The 15,989-nt window shown below is 33.6% G+C and overlaps 1 protein-coding gene across 1 annotated transcript; it reads left to right on the top strand.

Moving 5' to 3' along the window:
* The first annotated feature begins 7,276 nt into the window (after positions 1-7,276).
* On the top strand, positions 7,277-9,590 carry LOC114300760 (uncharacterized). The gene is made up of 5 exons (XM_082876241.1): positions 7,277-7,483; positions 7,627-7,894; positions 8,342-8,528; positions 9,121-9,262; positions 9,498-9,590. The coding sequence occupies exons 1-5, from the start codon at positions 7,277-7,279 to the stop codon at positions 9,588-9,590; spliced, it is 897 nt and encodes a 298-aa protein (XP_082732367.1).
* Positions 9,591-15,989: the final 6,399 nt, after the last annotated feature.

Genomic DNA, 15,989 nt, shown 5'->3' with positions numbered 1-15,989 from the left:
ACATATTCATGCATTTTACATGTATATTTTGCAATGGAGTGGGGTTGTTTGAGTTGAGGGAAGAGAGATTTTGATATCTCATTAGAGGATAGAGGTGTTGCGATTACAGGATAGATGGTATGTTGCGTGCAAGATGAGTGAGAACAAAGGTGGTGTTGGTTGTTGGGTTGCGATAGAGAAAGAGAGGGAAAGATAGTGTCAATGCAGTGCTTAGAAAAAAAAAAAAAAAAAAATTAAAAAAATGGCAACTAATTTGGAATGTGCAATATGGTGCGAGGAAAATAAGGGGAGGTAGTGTTTGGTTTTTACAAGGGTCAATGATGGGTGGGGTGTTTGGTTTGGGATAAGAAATGACACTTTTGTCTTTTACAATGGTGGAAAAAATATTGTTATTAGTATTTAAAGGCTCAATTTCGCTAACATCAAAATATTCTCTTAGGATCTTTAATTGACAACCATTTAATAGAGAGAATGTATCTGAATATTGTTAGAAAAAACAAGAAATGACAATATTGTAATTTCAAGATCACACAAGAGCTTCATGTAAAATCACAAATCGCAAAAAAAGAGACTTGTAATTAAGCATTGCAAGTAGGGGTATGCATAGTATCGTCAAAATCGTCGAAATTGTCAAAATTGCACCGAATCGCACCGTCAAGGCAAATTCGTTATTATTTGCCAATCGAACCGTCGATTTTTTGTAAAAAAAAATGGCAAATTCTAGTAACACTTTTATCAATCCGTCAGTTTCTATTTTTCTTCCAAACCGCACCGACCCGCACCGCTATTAAATCATGCTTTATAAGATTCTAAAAATTCTTTTTTACTTAAGTTTGCTTGTTGTTCTATACCTTAGAATATAGTATTACATTATTACCTGAGGGGAATTCAAGATGTCAGTAATCCAAAATAAAGTTGGATTCCAATTCACTTTTCAATTTTTTTTTTTTTCTGGCCATGTTGCAAACTTGCATCAGCTCACTTTTCAATCTAAATACTTTTCAACAGTAAACATTTTCAATATATTATAAACCCTAAATGATATTAATTTTATGTATTGTATTTGATCATTGTAACTTCCACAGATGCTTGTAATGAACTGATGGCATAGTCGTTGATATTATTATGTTGTTGCTACACTTGCTGCATCAGAAGAAAGCTTCGCAAATATCACGGTATCTCTCGTCTTTTTTTTACTCTTTGATTTAAGTTTTGTAATTTGAATTATATTTTTTATAAACCGCCAATCTGCCCGAACCGCCAAGGCAAATCCGTCATTATTTGGCAACCAAACCGCCGATTTTTTATAAGAAAAATGACAAATTCTAGTAATACTTTTATCAATCCGCCACCCGCCATACGGTTTATATTTTTCTCTCAAACCGCACCGCGCACACCCCTAATTGCAAGTATATTGGCGCATAGTAATTAAGCATTACTTTTGATTTAGTGGTGCGTGGGAGTGTTAAAAAAATCAATAAAACCGGTAAATCGATTTAAATTTTCGGTCTTATTTGATTTTTTTAGTTGCGGTTCTAGTTCTTAAAATGGTGGAATCGTTCAAAACAGTCGGGTTTTCGCGGTTCCGAACCGAACCGAACTGCACCGTGATATATTTATTTCTTATTATTTTAATTTTTTTTACTAACATAAAATACATATTATATTTCACTACAAAAATTTCAGGTTTTTGCGACAGTAAAATGCTGTCGCTAATACTCCTAATGCCATCTCAAAAAACTTTTAGCGACGACAAATGACTTTTAGCGACGGCAAAGGGGGGGTCACAGCAAAGGGCGTTGCAAAAAAGTTTTAGGGACGGCATGCCTTTTTTTTGCAACAGCAATTGTTGCCTTTTGCGACGACACTATTTTACCGTCGTTAAAAGTTTTATTTGAGATGGCAAGAAATGCTATGGCGAATTGTGTTTTTTTTGCAACGGCATGACTACTGTTGCCAATGGTTCTAATGTTTTTTGCGACGGTCTGGTACCGTCGCAAAAAAAAAATACAATAAAATTAATAAAAATATTAAAATTACCTTTTTTTGCAACGGTGTGGTGCCGTTGCAAAAAAAAAATACAATAAAATTATTAAAAATATTAAAATTACCTGTATTAAATAAAAAATAATTGAAAAAGAAACCAATAATTGCATAATAATATCAAAATTCCTGTGTAGAAATAACAATTTCTTCATAATAAAAATATTCTTGCATCCATAACTACATATCAACAAAATTACCCCACTACATAATGTTCCATAATACATATATAATGTTTGTTTGTTTCTGATTGGTTTCTCACCAATCTTGGGTTAGTGCTTGCATTTGATTGTGCTCCTTTGCGGTGCCAACCTAGTTGGGATCGTTAAGGTTAGCTATGATGCTTGGTGCACTCTCCCGCTTTGTTGATGTAATTTATGCATGTTTTGCTTTTTACATTAATAAAGTTTTTTTTGCTGTTCAAAAAAAAAATACATATATAATGTTTAAAAACATAATGTTGTTCATAATTCAAAATAACATAAACCAAAATTAAAAGTTTTCCTCATCATTCTTCATGGGTAACAAAACAAAAGTTAGTTGCATTTTTCACAAGCATGCATTCCACAAGAAGCAAACTCCTACTCAGGAAATATCTGAAAATAAAAAATAAAAATAATTAATGACAATATAATTATGTGTTAAAATGTTAATTAAAAAAAAATATAAAAATTTAACTAATATAAAAATTTCGTGCTAATTCGACGCCGTTTGGTAATTTTGGAGCGTCAATACCTCGAATTCTAAGTTTCTTAAGAAACTAGTTTGTCTAGAGCGAAATCCGACTCAAACTCCCAAACCGGGAACTCAATTTGAGTCTCATCTTCTCTCACAAGTCTCTCGTGGTTAGGCAGTTGTGTGTGCTAAGTTTCGTGCTAATTCGACGCCGTTTGGTGATTTTGGGGCATCAACAACTCGAATTTTAAGTTTCTTAAGGAACTAGTTTGCCTAGCATGAAATCCGACTCTAACTCCCAAACCGGGAACCAGATTCGAGTCTCGTCTTCTCCCATAAGTCTCTCGTGCCTAGACGATCGCATGTGCCAAGTTTCGTGCTACTCCGACGCCGTTTGGTGATTTTGGGGTGTTAACACATCGAATTCTAAGTTTCTTAAGAAACTAATTTGTCTAGAGTGAAATCTGACTCTAACTCCCAAATCGGGAATTCGATTCGAGTCCCGTCTTCTCCCATAAGTCTCTCATGCCTAGGTGGTTGTGTGTGCCAAGTTTTGTGCTATTGTCAACCTCAACTAGGACATATATGCTTATCATAAAGTATAATTAAATCCCACCAAAAAAAAAAAAAAAAAAAATTCCCCTAGCATGGAATTGGCCACTTGGGGTTGGTTCCAATCCTCCATTTATATCTAGTCTTTATTTATTTATTTATTTTTGATTCAATTAGAGCTTAGTGGATTTATTAGGTGGGAAAGGGACATATATATATATATATATATGGTACTTAATTATCTATTTGATGATATCTCACCATTCCTTTGTCAATACATGTAGAATTCTATTTCAATATCTAGGAATCAATCTAAAATAATATATATGTATAATTTTCATTTATCTTCTTTTTTGTTTTCTGTTTTTAAAAGGATGGGTATTTGTCTGTCGATGAGATAAGGACTTTAAGACAATTGATTTGATGAGATGTCACATTAATATTTGGTGGATACAGGGACGTTCAATATATAGTAATATGTTTGGTGGGAATTAAACATCAATTGTGCCTTGTTTGGGAAGAGAGTTGAGTTAAAATTAATAATAAGACAAAATATTACATTTAACTCATAATTATTTTATTTATAATCATCAAATCAACTAAAAAAAATAGGTGAAATAAATCCCAAAATGTGATTTTGTAAACTGTTTAGTCTCTTTTTTTTTTTCTTCTTATGAACCTAAAAGTTTTATTAAAGTAAAAATTACACAAAATGATAATCACTTACATGTTCAAGTTTAATTTTTTAGGAATAAAAGTGGATTTCTCTAAATATAAAATTACACATTTTGGCAATTTGCACTATCGAATTTTTGAATTTTCTCTCCTTCGGGAACAAATCCCACATTATAAATTAAAATGTAACACTACAACATAACACTAAAAATCTCATTGGTGCACTTTTTCTAAGTGTAACAACGTAATACTCTAAAAAAACTCACTAGTATACTTTTTTCAAACGCAACACTACAATGTAATGCACAAAAAAACTCCTTAGTATACTTTTCCCGAATATGACACTCCGATCAATGTTATCTCAAACGTAATACTCTAATGTAACACACATAAAAGTACTAAAAAATTTCTTAATATATTTTTTCCAAACGTAACACTCACAATTTGAAATTACACATTTGCTCAAAACTTACTAAGGAATTTTTGTACTCCTTTTGGAATGGTTTGAACAATCACATATCATTTTTTTAGTGTTATATTGGAGTGTTACATTTGAAAAAAGTATACTAAGAAGTTTTTTTGTGTGCTGTGTTACACTAATGAGCTTTTTTGGAGTGTTACGGTTGACTATTATATTATAGTGTTACAGAATAAAATTATATATTTGTTCAAAGTTTGCTATGGGGTTTTTTTTTACTTATTTTGAAATGTTTGAAAAATCCCATATCCTTATGGAATGTTTGAAGGATCTCATATTTCAAATTATTTTTGTACTTATTTTAAAATGTTTTGCAAATAAAAAGATTCTCGTATAAAAATTCATCTCAAGTTTGATACCAATAGATTGTGTACATTACCTTTCTAGCACAAAAAAAAAAAAAAAAAAGAAAACATAATAGAAATAATAGTATAATCGTAAATCTAATTTCTAAATAATATATTAAATCGACCTTTCAAAAATCAATAGGACTAATTGATCTATAAGAAAATCCTTGGGACTAAATAGATCAACATTCCTCAAAATAGGATTTATAAGTAAATTTTCTAAAATTAAAAAAAAATTAAAAAAAAGCCAATTAACTTCTCAAACACAATTATTTTAATCAAGTTAAAATAGTCAAAAAAAAAATTAAATAACCAACTAAAATAACTAACTTCCTAAATAAGGCTGGTATACAGTGACTTTGTTGCCCATCTATAAGCTGCCCTCGTTTTTTTGCCAACATGGTAGGGACAATGGTTTCCATTTTCAGGACTTGGTTTTCACAATATATTAAATTTTTCTATAAATTCCAAAAAAAAAAAAAAAAAAAAGAAAAAAAAAAAAAAAAAAAGAAGAAGAAGTTATAAATTTTGATACTTTCCATTTAATTTTATAACACTAATAATTCATCGAAATTTTAAAAAGCAACCCCCGTCATTACAAGTTTTAAAATTTTCTTTAACTATTTAATTTAAAAGATTTGGTCATTAATCATGAAATGTTTATTTTAATTTCATTTATAAAAGAGGGAGGATTTGAATATGTAATAACACTTGCTAATCAATTGATGATTCACATTTAGCTTAATTTGGTAATCATAATTTACTTACAATTATAATTTGGTGAACAAACGGAGGAATTAATTAAATCTGCATTTCAAAAGGATTTTCGAAGTTGGGTAAATAATTTTTTCTTGTTGTTTATTTTATTTTTACAATTTATTAGGTTGGTCTTAGAGAGAATCTTGGATGGTGCTATGAACTACGAAAGCTAAGGGAGAAGATCAACAAAATAAAATAAAATTGAGGAGCAGATGTACGGGCTCGAGGATTATGTGTCATCATGTCTAAAAACATTCATAATTGTAGATCATATGAGAATTTCGAAATGTTTGAATCAAAAGATATGAAATAGTCAATTTTTTTCATTTTACACGTAGAAACTAAAAACATTATAATTCAAACTTTCCTATGATTAGCTTATTCAGGTTATTTTTACTTCATAAGCTTAGCAAAAGTTCTATAGAATATTCTATAAAAATTTCTAAATAAAAAAATAAATAATTATATACCCCTCATAAGCTACACAAAATGTGGCCAATGAGTTTTGCTTACTGGCATATCACTTATTGCCTTAAGTCCTTTCCTAGGCTTCACAATAAATTTTTCAAAATCCAAAATAATGTCATTATCAATTCCTAAATCTAGCTCTTAATGTTTCAGAGCATGAATAACAAAACAAAATATAGGCTCCTCTAGAATAAAGATATAATAAGAATGTCAATGATGAAGACAATGTTGTATGCAATTTTGGATTGAATTATGTATCTATAATTTATAACAAGCATTTAAACCATGATTGTGATAGAGAACCATTTTGGAGTCTCTTGAAAGTAAATGCATGCATGTTCTTTTTTGTAGTAGCAAGATGGTGACTATCACGCCATTGCACTTTTAAATACTTGAAGTTTGTGAAAGTGAGACATATATGCCTTTTATCAAAGTATATCACAGTGTTTGGTAGCATTTTGAAGCTCCTTTTACTTTTCATAAGTGCAAAGCAAATGCCTAGCTAAAGTTATGAAATGCTTTGGCTTTTTCATTCTCTCTCACACCTTTTAGTTTCAAAATAATTCTTATTTGTATAATGTGGGCAATTGTATTCTATGAAGTTGTGTTTGGATTAAGTATTTTGGAAGCTTAGGAAAAGAAAAGAGTGGATGTGGGTGCAAAAATCTAGGATGGACTGGGCTCTTAAAGGTGACAAAAATACTAGATTTTTTCATATTATGGCTACTAAGACACAACAAGAACTTGATTACTTCTATTGAGGTTAATGGGGTTGAGATTGAAGAACCAAGTGAGGTCAAACAAGCAGCTTGTTACCACTTCAAGAATTTATTTACTGAACAATGGAGGTGTAGGCCAAGAATTGAAGGAGATTTCAAGAAGATTGAAGCTAACCAAGCATGTGACATTTTGGAGAGAGAATTCACAGAGGAAGAAGTATGGGCTACTATAAAAGAATGTGATGGTAACAAAGCCCCAGGCCTTGATGGGTTTAACATGCTTTTTTTTTCCAAAAAGGTTGGATGTTCTTGAAAGGTGACATCATAAAGTTCAGGAAGGAGTTTTATAGTAATAGTAAATTGGGTTATGGGGTGAATTTCTCTTTTGTTACTCTTATCCCAAGAAGGAGAATCCTAACTCTCTTATTGATTACAGACCTAGTAGCTTGATAAATTCTCCCTATAAAGTGCTTTCCAAAGTTTTGGCCAATAGAATCAAGCAAGTCCTGCCTAGTGTGATTGATAAGGCTTAGTTTGCTTTTGTGGGGGGAAGAAACATTATGGATGGAGTACTTATAGCAAATGAGGTGGTGGATTGGTGGAAAAAATCAAAGAAGAAAGGCCTCATTCTCAAATTGGACTTTCAGAAAGCATACGACACTGTTAACTGGAATTGTTTGCTACAGATGTTATATAGTTTTGGATTTGGATCAAGATGGATTAGATGGATGAAAGAATGTTTGGAATCTTCTAGAATATCTATTTCGGTTAATGGCTCACCGTTTACTAAATTTTGTCCACAAAAAGGGCTAAGACAGGGTGATCCTCTTTCCCTTTTTTTTGTTTAATGTTGTTGCTAAAGGGTTAAACATATTGTTGTCAAGAGCTAAGGAATTGAGGATTATAATAGGAATGGCAGTGGGTGATAGAGAGGTTAACATATCTCATCTACAGTTCGCTGATATTCTGTGAGGTTGACTGGGCTGAGATTGTGGCTGTGAAACGCAATTTGAGATACTTTGAAGTGGTCTCGGGATTGAAGATAAATTTTTATAAAAGTATGATTTGTGATGTGGGAGTTGAAGATGGGTTGGTTGAAGAGTTTGCAGCCAAACTTAACTGTTTGAGTCATAAGCTTCCACTAAAGTATTTTGGGTTGCTACTTGGAGCCAACCCAGGTAGGAAACAAACATGGCAGCCAGTGGTGGACAAGTTTAAAAAGAAATTATCAAGTTGGAAGAGAATGATGCTTTCTTATGCTGGAAGAGTCACTCTTATTAAATCTGTTTTTGTCTTCCTCACCTATTTTTTATATGTCTTTATTTAAGATACCTAAGTGTGTTGCTAAAGAAATTAATAAGATTCAAGCCAGGTTTCTGTGGAGAGGGGATGAATCTAAAAGAAAAATCCATTTGGTAAAGTGGAAAGAGGTGCAGCTGAATAAGAATCAAAGAGGTCTTAGAATCATAGATACAAAGTGGCTAATGAGTGCTTGTTACTTAAGTGGTGGTGGAGATATGCCTTGGAAGATGAGAAATCTATGATATGTGCCAAATATGGTATATCTGGGTGTCATTGGTTTCCTCTATTGAATGATCATGTTTCTATTTCTATTATCTGGAGAGATGCTCTTGCTGTGTCATATTTAAATCTTAGGTTGTATAACTTCTATGTGGAAAATGTGGAGCTTAGGATTAGTGATGGAAATAGGGTGAAGTTCTGGGATGATATTTCGATGGGAACATCAAGTCTCAAATCCCAATTTCCTAGGTTGTACCAGCTGAATTTAGAAAATGAGATCACCTTGAAAATGTAGATTTCTTGTAGAGATAGTACCAACAAATGGTGTTTTAATTTTAAAAGGCCTCTCTTTGGCTGGAAAAAAAATGAGGTGATAAGGTTGTAAAATATGTTAGGAATAGGGACATGTCTTCATCTTAATCAAAAGGATTCAATTAGGTGGAAGGCTGAGCAATCAGGGTTATTTAAAGTTGGATTTGTGTATAACTAGTGCAAGCAAAGTTGTGGACCTGTCCTCGACTTACCAGATTTGGTTTAGAATAACTTTGCCCCTCCTAAGGCTAAATTCATTACTTGGCTTGCATGGAGAGGCAGGCTGAAAACATCTGCATTCCTAAGTACAATTGGAGTTTTGAGAGGTACTGGAATTTTGCCCTGCGTGTTGTGCAAAGCTGAGGTGGAAACTTCTAATCACCTCCTTGTGTCTTGCTCTTTTGTGTGGCATGTTTGGTCAAATATCATGGACTGGTGGGAATTTAATGGGTGATACCAAGATCCTTTGAAGATTTGATACAATGGTGGCAGGGTAGAAGTTCAGGAAAAAGGAAAATAAAGTTTAAAGAATTGTTCTCATTTCTGTTGTTTTGTCCTTGTGGATATACAGAAATGACTGTATCTTTAACAATACTCAACCTGCCATTGATGATTTGTGTGAGTTAATAAAAATTAGAGTGGCAATATGGGTGAAGCCTTATGATATGGGGTGTTTCTACTCCATTCAAGAGATTGTTTCAAATATAAAATGGGTGAGACAAAACCTCTAAGCGTTGGAGGTGGTAGGTGCTTGTTGAAGCTTAAATGGATGATACCTCTGTTGTTTCTCCGCTTTTGGCTAGTTGTTGTGAAACTCTGTTTGTTCTGGTTTTTCTATTTTTCTATTATTTACCTATGCTGGTGGTTTGCTATGCCTCTGATATGGCTGCTATGTCTCTGCTGCTAGTTTGTTCTGTTCTGGTTTTTCTGATTATTCTGGTTTTCTAGTGTGATCAGTTGCTGCAAATCTGTTACTCTGATCTGGCTGCTGTGAAACTTTGTTTGTTCTGGTTTTCTGTTGTTTACCTCTACTGCCTCTGATATGGCTTCTATGTCTTTGATGTTGGGGTCTTTGCTGAGGTTGTAGGGGTTTTTTCTTGGAGTATTAGTTGTATTTTGGCTGTATTTTGGTTTTGGTTGGTTTCTCATCAACTTGATGGTGTGCTAGCAAATGATTGGGCGTGCTTTTAGGTGCCAACCTAGTTTGGATCCTTCTGTTCGCTTTGATTCTTTTGCACTCATTTTCTTTCATCATTTTCTTTATTAATGTAACCAAATTATTATCATCAATAAAGTTTCTTCTTTTGCCAATAAAAAAAAAATATTTGCAGAGGAAAGAAAAAAAGAAGAGAAAATTAAAAACAAAATGTAGCTTACATTTCATTTACTTTTTCTCTTTCCTTTTTTCTCTATCTCCAAATCTCTTATCAAATGATTAATTCAAGCACACACATCCTAGTAATAGATGTGGGTTGGGTGAATTTAATTAAAAATAAGGATTTTGATGATCTCCACGACGATGAGCCACTTCAAAATCCACGATGATGAGCCACTCTAGAATCTACCAAAGTTTCAGACGCAAAGAACACCACTCTCTTTTGTGAATAAAAGAAAACAAACAAACCCCTTGATGATGTTAATATGAAGTTCATAAACCTATTGATCACTCTCAAATCATTAAGGAAACACTCAGAAAAATACCCTCTAATATAGAAAACCTCGGTAGCTTTGCTCTTCTAGAATTTGAATGGCTTAAACCCTAAAAATAGCGAATGACACGCTTTATAGAAAATAGAGCCACGAAGGCCGCTAGAGCAACCACTTCATCACTCGAGCAAACTCACTAAAATGTGTGCCCATCGCTCGAACCAAGACTCCACCGCTCAAGTTCAAAACGGATTCTCTTAGAAGTTCAGTCCGCTCTGCAAAAATACTAAATGATCCCATTCACTGTTTGAGCACACAAATGAATGCTCGAGCGATCAACCAACTTTGGTTTCGGGGTGTTGCCCCTCGATCTCTATACTTAGTCAACGAAGTGGCAAACATAAAAGCCTTAAGATCGCAAACTCCTCTGCATAGGCACAATTCAGGTTGGATTCATATTTAAACACTCACATCTTCACTGAAACATAAGAACGAATAAAACTAGAACTAAAAGGAGTTTTGTCAAATAGAATTACCAATTACAAAAACCTAACATATAGATAGAATGAATCTGCACTTCCTTTCATAAGATTGTAAAATACCATCAAAATTCGAAATTTACGTTCTATTACTAACATATCATTATAAGTTCTAAAATTTCTTAACTATTTTTTAATTAAATATAAAATATGTGGATTTGAATCTTCTAAAGCCATTGATCATGAAATTGAGATCCACTTTCATATGAAAATGAAAGTATCTGGATTCTAAAAATGCTTCCTTGGATGGATTCAACTTTGGAGTTAATTAAAGTTTCTTATTCTAATGGTTGTAAAGTAAGGTATGCAATTTTAAGCTTCCCTTTTCGGCTAATAACCGAATCTAATGCTCTAAATTGTTTCTATTGCACAACATTTACTTTATTTTTTGGTTGTCACAATAATTAGAGGTGGTAAATAGACAGGTTTGGATGTGTCAAAACATGTTCTACATCTAAAACCACTAAAACTAAATCCGTTCATTTAATAAACAGGTTTAAATACATTAGATTCAATTGGATATGGGTTGAACAATAACCTGACCTACTCATTTACTTTATTAACTTTTTTTTCCAAATAGATGGCGACAGCGGTGCTAGTAGTGGAATGGCCACAACAATAGCGATGGTAGTGGTGGTAGGATCGTGGTAGTGGTGGTGTTGGTGAATTAATGGTGGTGGTGATAATGGTGGAGGTAGTGGTGCCAACGGTATGGTGGAGCAGTGGCAATGATGCTGGTAATGATAGAACAATAGTGGTGCAGTAAGAGAAGAAGTGCTAGGGTGGGTTTGTGTTGTAGTGGTGGTGGTGGAACATAATGTATCATTTTAAACGTAAACTTATGTTCCATTCATTTTAACTTAATTTTAATTGGGTTTGTAATATGCAACCCGGGTAACAACTGAAGATTATGTGAAATTTCAAAGCGCAAAATTATGCATTATCGTATTGGGTATTGAAAAATTACAATTTTCAACAATAAGATTTTTTTTTAATATTTTAAAGGTCTTAGACGATTGCCTAAGTAGCTTAATAATTAAACAATCTCTGTAGAACCCATTTAAATTTATTTATAATCTAAACAAATTTTGAGTTGAGTTTTCCATCCCTATTAATAACTATTATGGTATTATTGGATACCAAACATATGAACATGTTGTATAGTAGTGATCATCTAAAAAATCTTAAATCCTCGACGTATTGATTTGTGATTATGTTTCAGTTTTAAAAAAACGAATAACAATCTCAATCAAACAATCAAAGACAAATCAATACACCGATTTAACGTGAAAAAATCTGTAGCACTTGTGTCCTTCAAAGCTTTGAACAAGTGTATTTGAATCCTTTATTTTATTTTGAAAATCCTTGGTGTTGTCATGGGATGGTGTTGGAGGAGTATAATCCGATTTAAACTTGTTGGGTTTGGTTATTCGTACTTATTCTTGTCAAAAGTTCCTTGGAGACTTAGAAAATCTATGCTAGGGTCGACACCAACCTTCTTAAGGGTTGACCCTTACCTATTGGTGAAGTTTCTAGAAGTGTTGCTGGAAAATAGGGCAGACGCCAGCCTAGAGAGGGTTGACCCTCTTATGTCTGTGTGTTGGTTGTTGGAAAATAGGATAGACACCAGTCTGGGAAACGGTCGACCCTCTTGCATGTTGTCAAACATAAGTTTCTTCATAGGGTCGACCCCTGCAGACTTTTTTCCAGATTTCAGTCCATTTTGGGCCTACTTTTTGGGGATTTTGACTTGGTCTTTTGAGTTGACTTTGAAACTCCATTTTATTTTGACCTAGCACTATAAATAGGTCCCTCACTTAACCTCTTCTTTACCTTTTCTTCTCTTTTTCTTTCTCCAAGCCGTGAGACTCTTCATCCTTTCCAAAATCACTTTTTGCTCAAAGATCTTTAGATCTACTCACTTGGAAGCTTCTCCTTGCCTTGCTCCTTTGAGATTAAGTGTAAATCTTGTCAAGAGCTTCGTCTTGACCCAAGTAGAAGTTGGCTTCAACATCTTTGGAGTTTCAACCTTTTTGCTCATCTTCTCTTCTAAGCTTAAGGTAGGGACATTCTTGAGTTATATATACAAGTTTTGCTATTTTGATGATGGTTTTAAGAGTTTTCTTCTAGTTCTTTGTTGATTTCAGTTTTGTGTTTCAAAAAAATATAGAGAGTTTTAAATGTGGGTTGTACCTCAACTCTTTTATAAATCCTAGAGGGTTTTCCTTTGAGCTATATATATTTATGTTAGTTTTTAGTTGATTTTGTAACTCTCCTTGAAAATTTTGAAAAATGGGTTTGGTGGCTCAAGGGATTGATGATTTTTGTAAAACAAACTCTATCTTGTGTTCATTTAGAGATTTTCTTGAAATTTTGGACAACATGAGTTGAGAATTGAAGTGTATGATTAGATTTTTATAAAAAAAGATGAACAATGTTGGGTTTTTGTGAAAACCTAGAAAATTGGGGCTTTTTGAAAACATGGTCAATCCATGGAATAAACTTATTTTCTTGCGCTAAAATAGATGAGTGAGTGTGGCATTCACGTCTTGATAAGAGAAGTGGTAATCTCCTTGATATAAGTAAATGGAGGATTTACTTTTAAGTTGTTGTTAGATTCATGAAAAATATTTAATTGTGAAATGATAATTGTTGTGCATTATGAATTGTGAGAATTAATGTTTGAAAAACATTACATGTAGTCTTGGTGAGACTATGTTGCTAAGAATTGTGAAAGGTGAAATTGTGGCTAAGTATAGATAACATGTGGTTATCTTGGGGAAAGACCATTAAAGAGGGGTAATGAAAAATGTGATTGTTGACGTTATTGTAGAGACTTTGGAAATAGGGAAATGTTATGAGTTACGGAAAATCATTGTATTGCATACTCATTCAATCATTATTTTTGCATTGTAAATTCTCATTGAAGACATTTATTTCATGAAAGAAAATAACGTTGTGATATGAACTATGGAGATGTGTATGGGGTAAATACGATGGTAAGTCCGGTTAGGGAGTATAGATGAATTTGATAAGTTGGCCTGAGTGTCCATGGTGAAAGACCAAAAAATCGCGCGGATAGGTGTCGAGCCTTCCAGTTAATACCGGTAAAAATGACAGTTTGGTAGTACTCGCAGAGTATACTTGCAAACACCAGCCTAGGGATTACCAGTGTCGTATTTACCGCCCCTCTGTTGATTAAAATTGGAAGTTTGAAATATGTTGAGATTGCAAGATTTTATTTGAAAAATTGAAATCTTCAAAGAGCATGAAATGATATTTCCTTAAAAGAGCATGGCATGGCATTGACATTTGCATTTTCATTGAGAATTGCATAACTGTATATACTTTGTTAGAATTCTCTACTGGGCTTTGTGCTCACCCCTATGGGGATTTGGTGCAGGTAAAGATGTGGTGATCCCGCCGAACTGAGGGCGTGGATATTCTGTGAAGAGTATATAGCTCTTTTGTTTTGTTGTAAATTTTGTAAAGCCAAGGGCGAAGGGTGTTCAGGTCCGAGAGACCATTTTGTGTAACCAGGCCATTGCCTTGGAAGATGTAAGCCCGTAAGGGCATTTTATTGTTTTGAGATTTGATGCCTCACATGCTATAGATTCCTGTATTTCTTTACCTTGTGAATGCATATTTTCATGTGGAACCCTTGTAACAACCATGGAGGTTTTGATATCAATAATGGAGTATGGTTGAAATTAATGATTGTACGTGGTTGATGATTTATTCATGTTGGGTTTATTTCGGGGCGTTAGAAAATCACAATTGGAGCGTCTCCAATTATGATAAAAAACTACGGGCCAAAATCACAAAACAATCCACTAAGAAGACAAAAAGAAATTACACATGTATACTCTCAATTACCTAGAGAATCCATGGCCGAATTGAACCGATCCCGATGTGCTTCTTCTACTACCGTGTTCACCTTGGAATTGTCTTGCCCAACATTGAATCCACAACAATGAGCCACTTCAGAATTCACTAAAGCTTTAGGCCCAAGTTCCTTGGAATCCATTGAAGAATAATTCTCTCTTTTGTGAATAAAAGAAAACAATCAAACCTCTTGATGATGTTGATATAAAGTTCATAGGTCCATTGATCACTCTTAAATAATCAAGGAAACACTTACAAAGCCCCCTCCAATATAAAACACTTTTTTTTTTCTTCCCCTTGGAAAATCTGGACATCTCAAACCCTAAAACGAGCAAACAACGCACTTTATAGTAAACTGGATCACAAAGACCACTAGAGCGCACACTTCACCGCTCGAGCGGTATGAGCAAAGGTAGAGCAAAACATATAGATTGACTGCTCAAGCACAACATTCACCGCTCTAGCGGTAAAACTTGTTTTCTAGAAGTTCAGATGCTCTGCAAAAATACTGGATGATCCTTTTTTCCGCTCGAGCGATCAAACAACTTCAACTGCCTTTTTGCTTTTTGCTTTGGGCTCTTGCCCCTTGACCTCGCCTGGGCGCTACTCCGGACCCGCCATAGTCAATGAAGTGGCAAGCATGAAAGGATCAAGATCACAAACTCCTCTACATAGGCACAATTCGGGTTGGATTCGCACCTAAACACTCATAGCCTCACTGAAAACAAAAGAGCAAATAAAATTACAACTGAAAGAAGTTTTGTCAAACGAGATTGCCAATTACAGAAAACTAACATCATAAATCTCAAGTCTTAAAGCAAGAGAAATTGTAGTTAAGTGCGATAGTAGAAAAATAATCGTAGTATAGTTGAAATTTTTTTCAGTGTAATTCTGACATTAAAATTGACTCGCATCAAATGCATGAAAAGACTTACACCATGCACCCAAAAAAAAAAATCTTAACACCACTAAAAAAAAAAAAACATTACTTTTTTACTGGAATGAAATTTCTCCAACAAAATAAACTGTCACACTGTGATCCACAGTACTTGCAACATTAATGACTAGGCAATAAACAATTTTCAGAGTAAGAGAATTTTTTGTCAAAATTATCAATGCTTTAATTAGTTGTACAAAACAATTACTAATCACAAACAACCACAATTATTTTAGGGTAACTCCAGTATGAAAAATTATGGGATGGTCTAGGGGCATGGCCACATTATACCCTAATTAATTTGATATTATTAGTTAAAATTGTGAGATTCAGTACTTTTTATTAAGATATTGAGAAACAACTCAACAATCGAAGAGAAAGCAAGATGAATAGATAGAATACTGTGTTATAGGGGTGGTCGTGAATCGGTTT

This window comes from Camellia sinensis, chromosome 6, assembly GCF_055761805.1.
Source record: "Camellia sinensis isolate YWXY chromosome 6, ASM5576180v1, whole genome shotgun sequence".
Taxonomy (NCBI): domain Eukaryota; kingdom Viridiplantae; phylum Streptophyta; class Magnoliopsida; order Ericales; family Theaceae; genus Camellia; species Camellia sinensis.
This window is presented reverse-complemented; position numbering and strand designations above follow the sequence as displayed.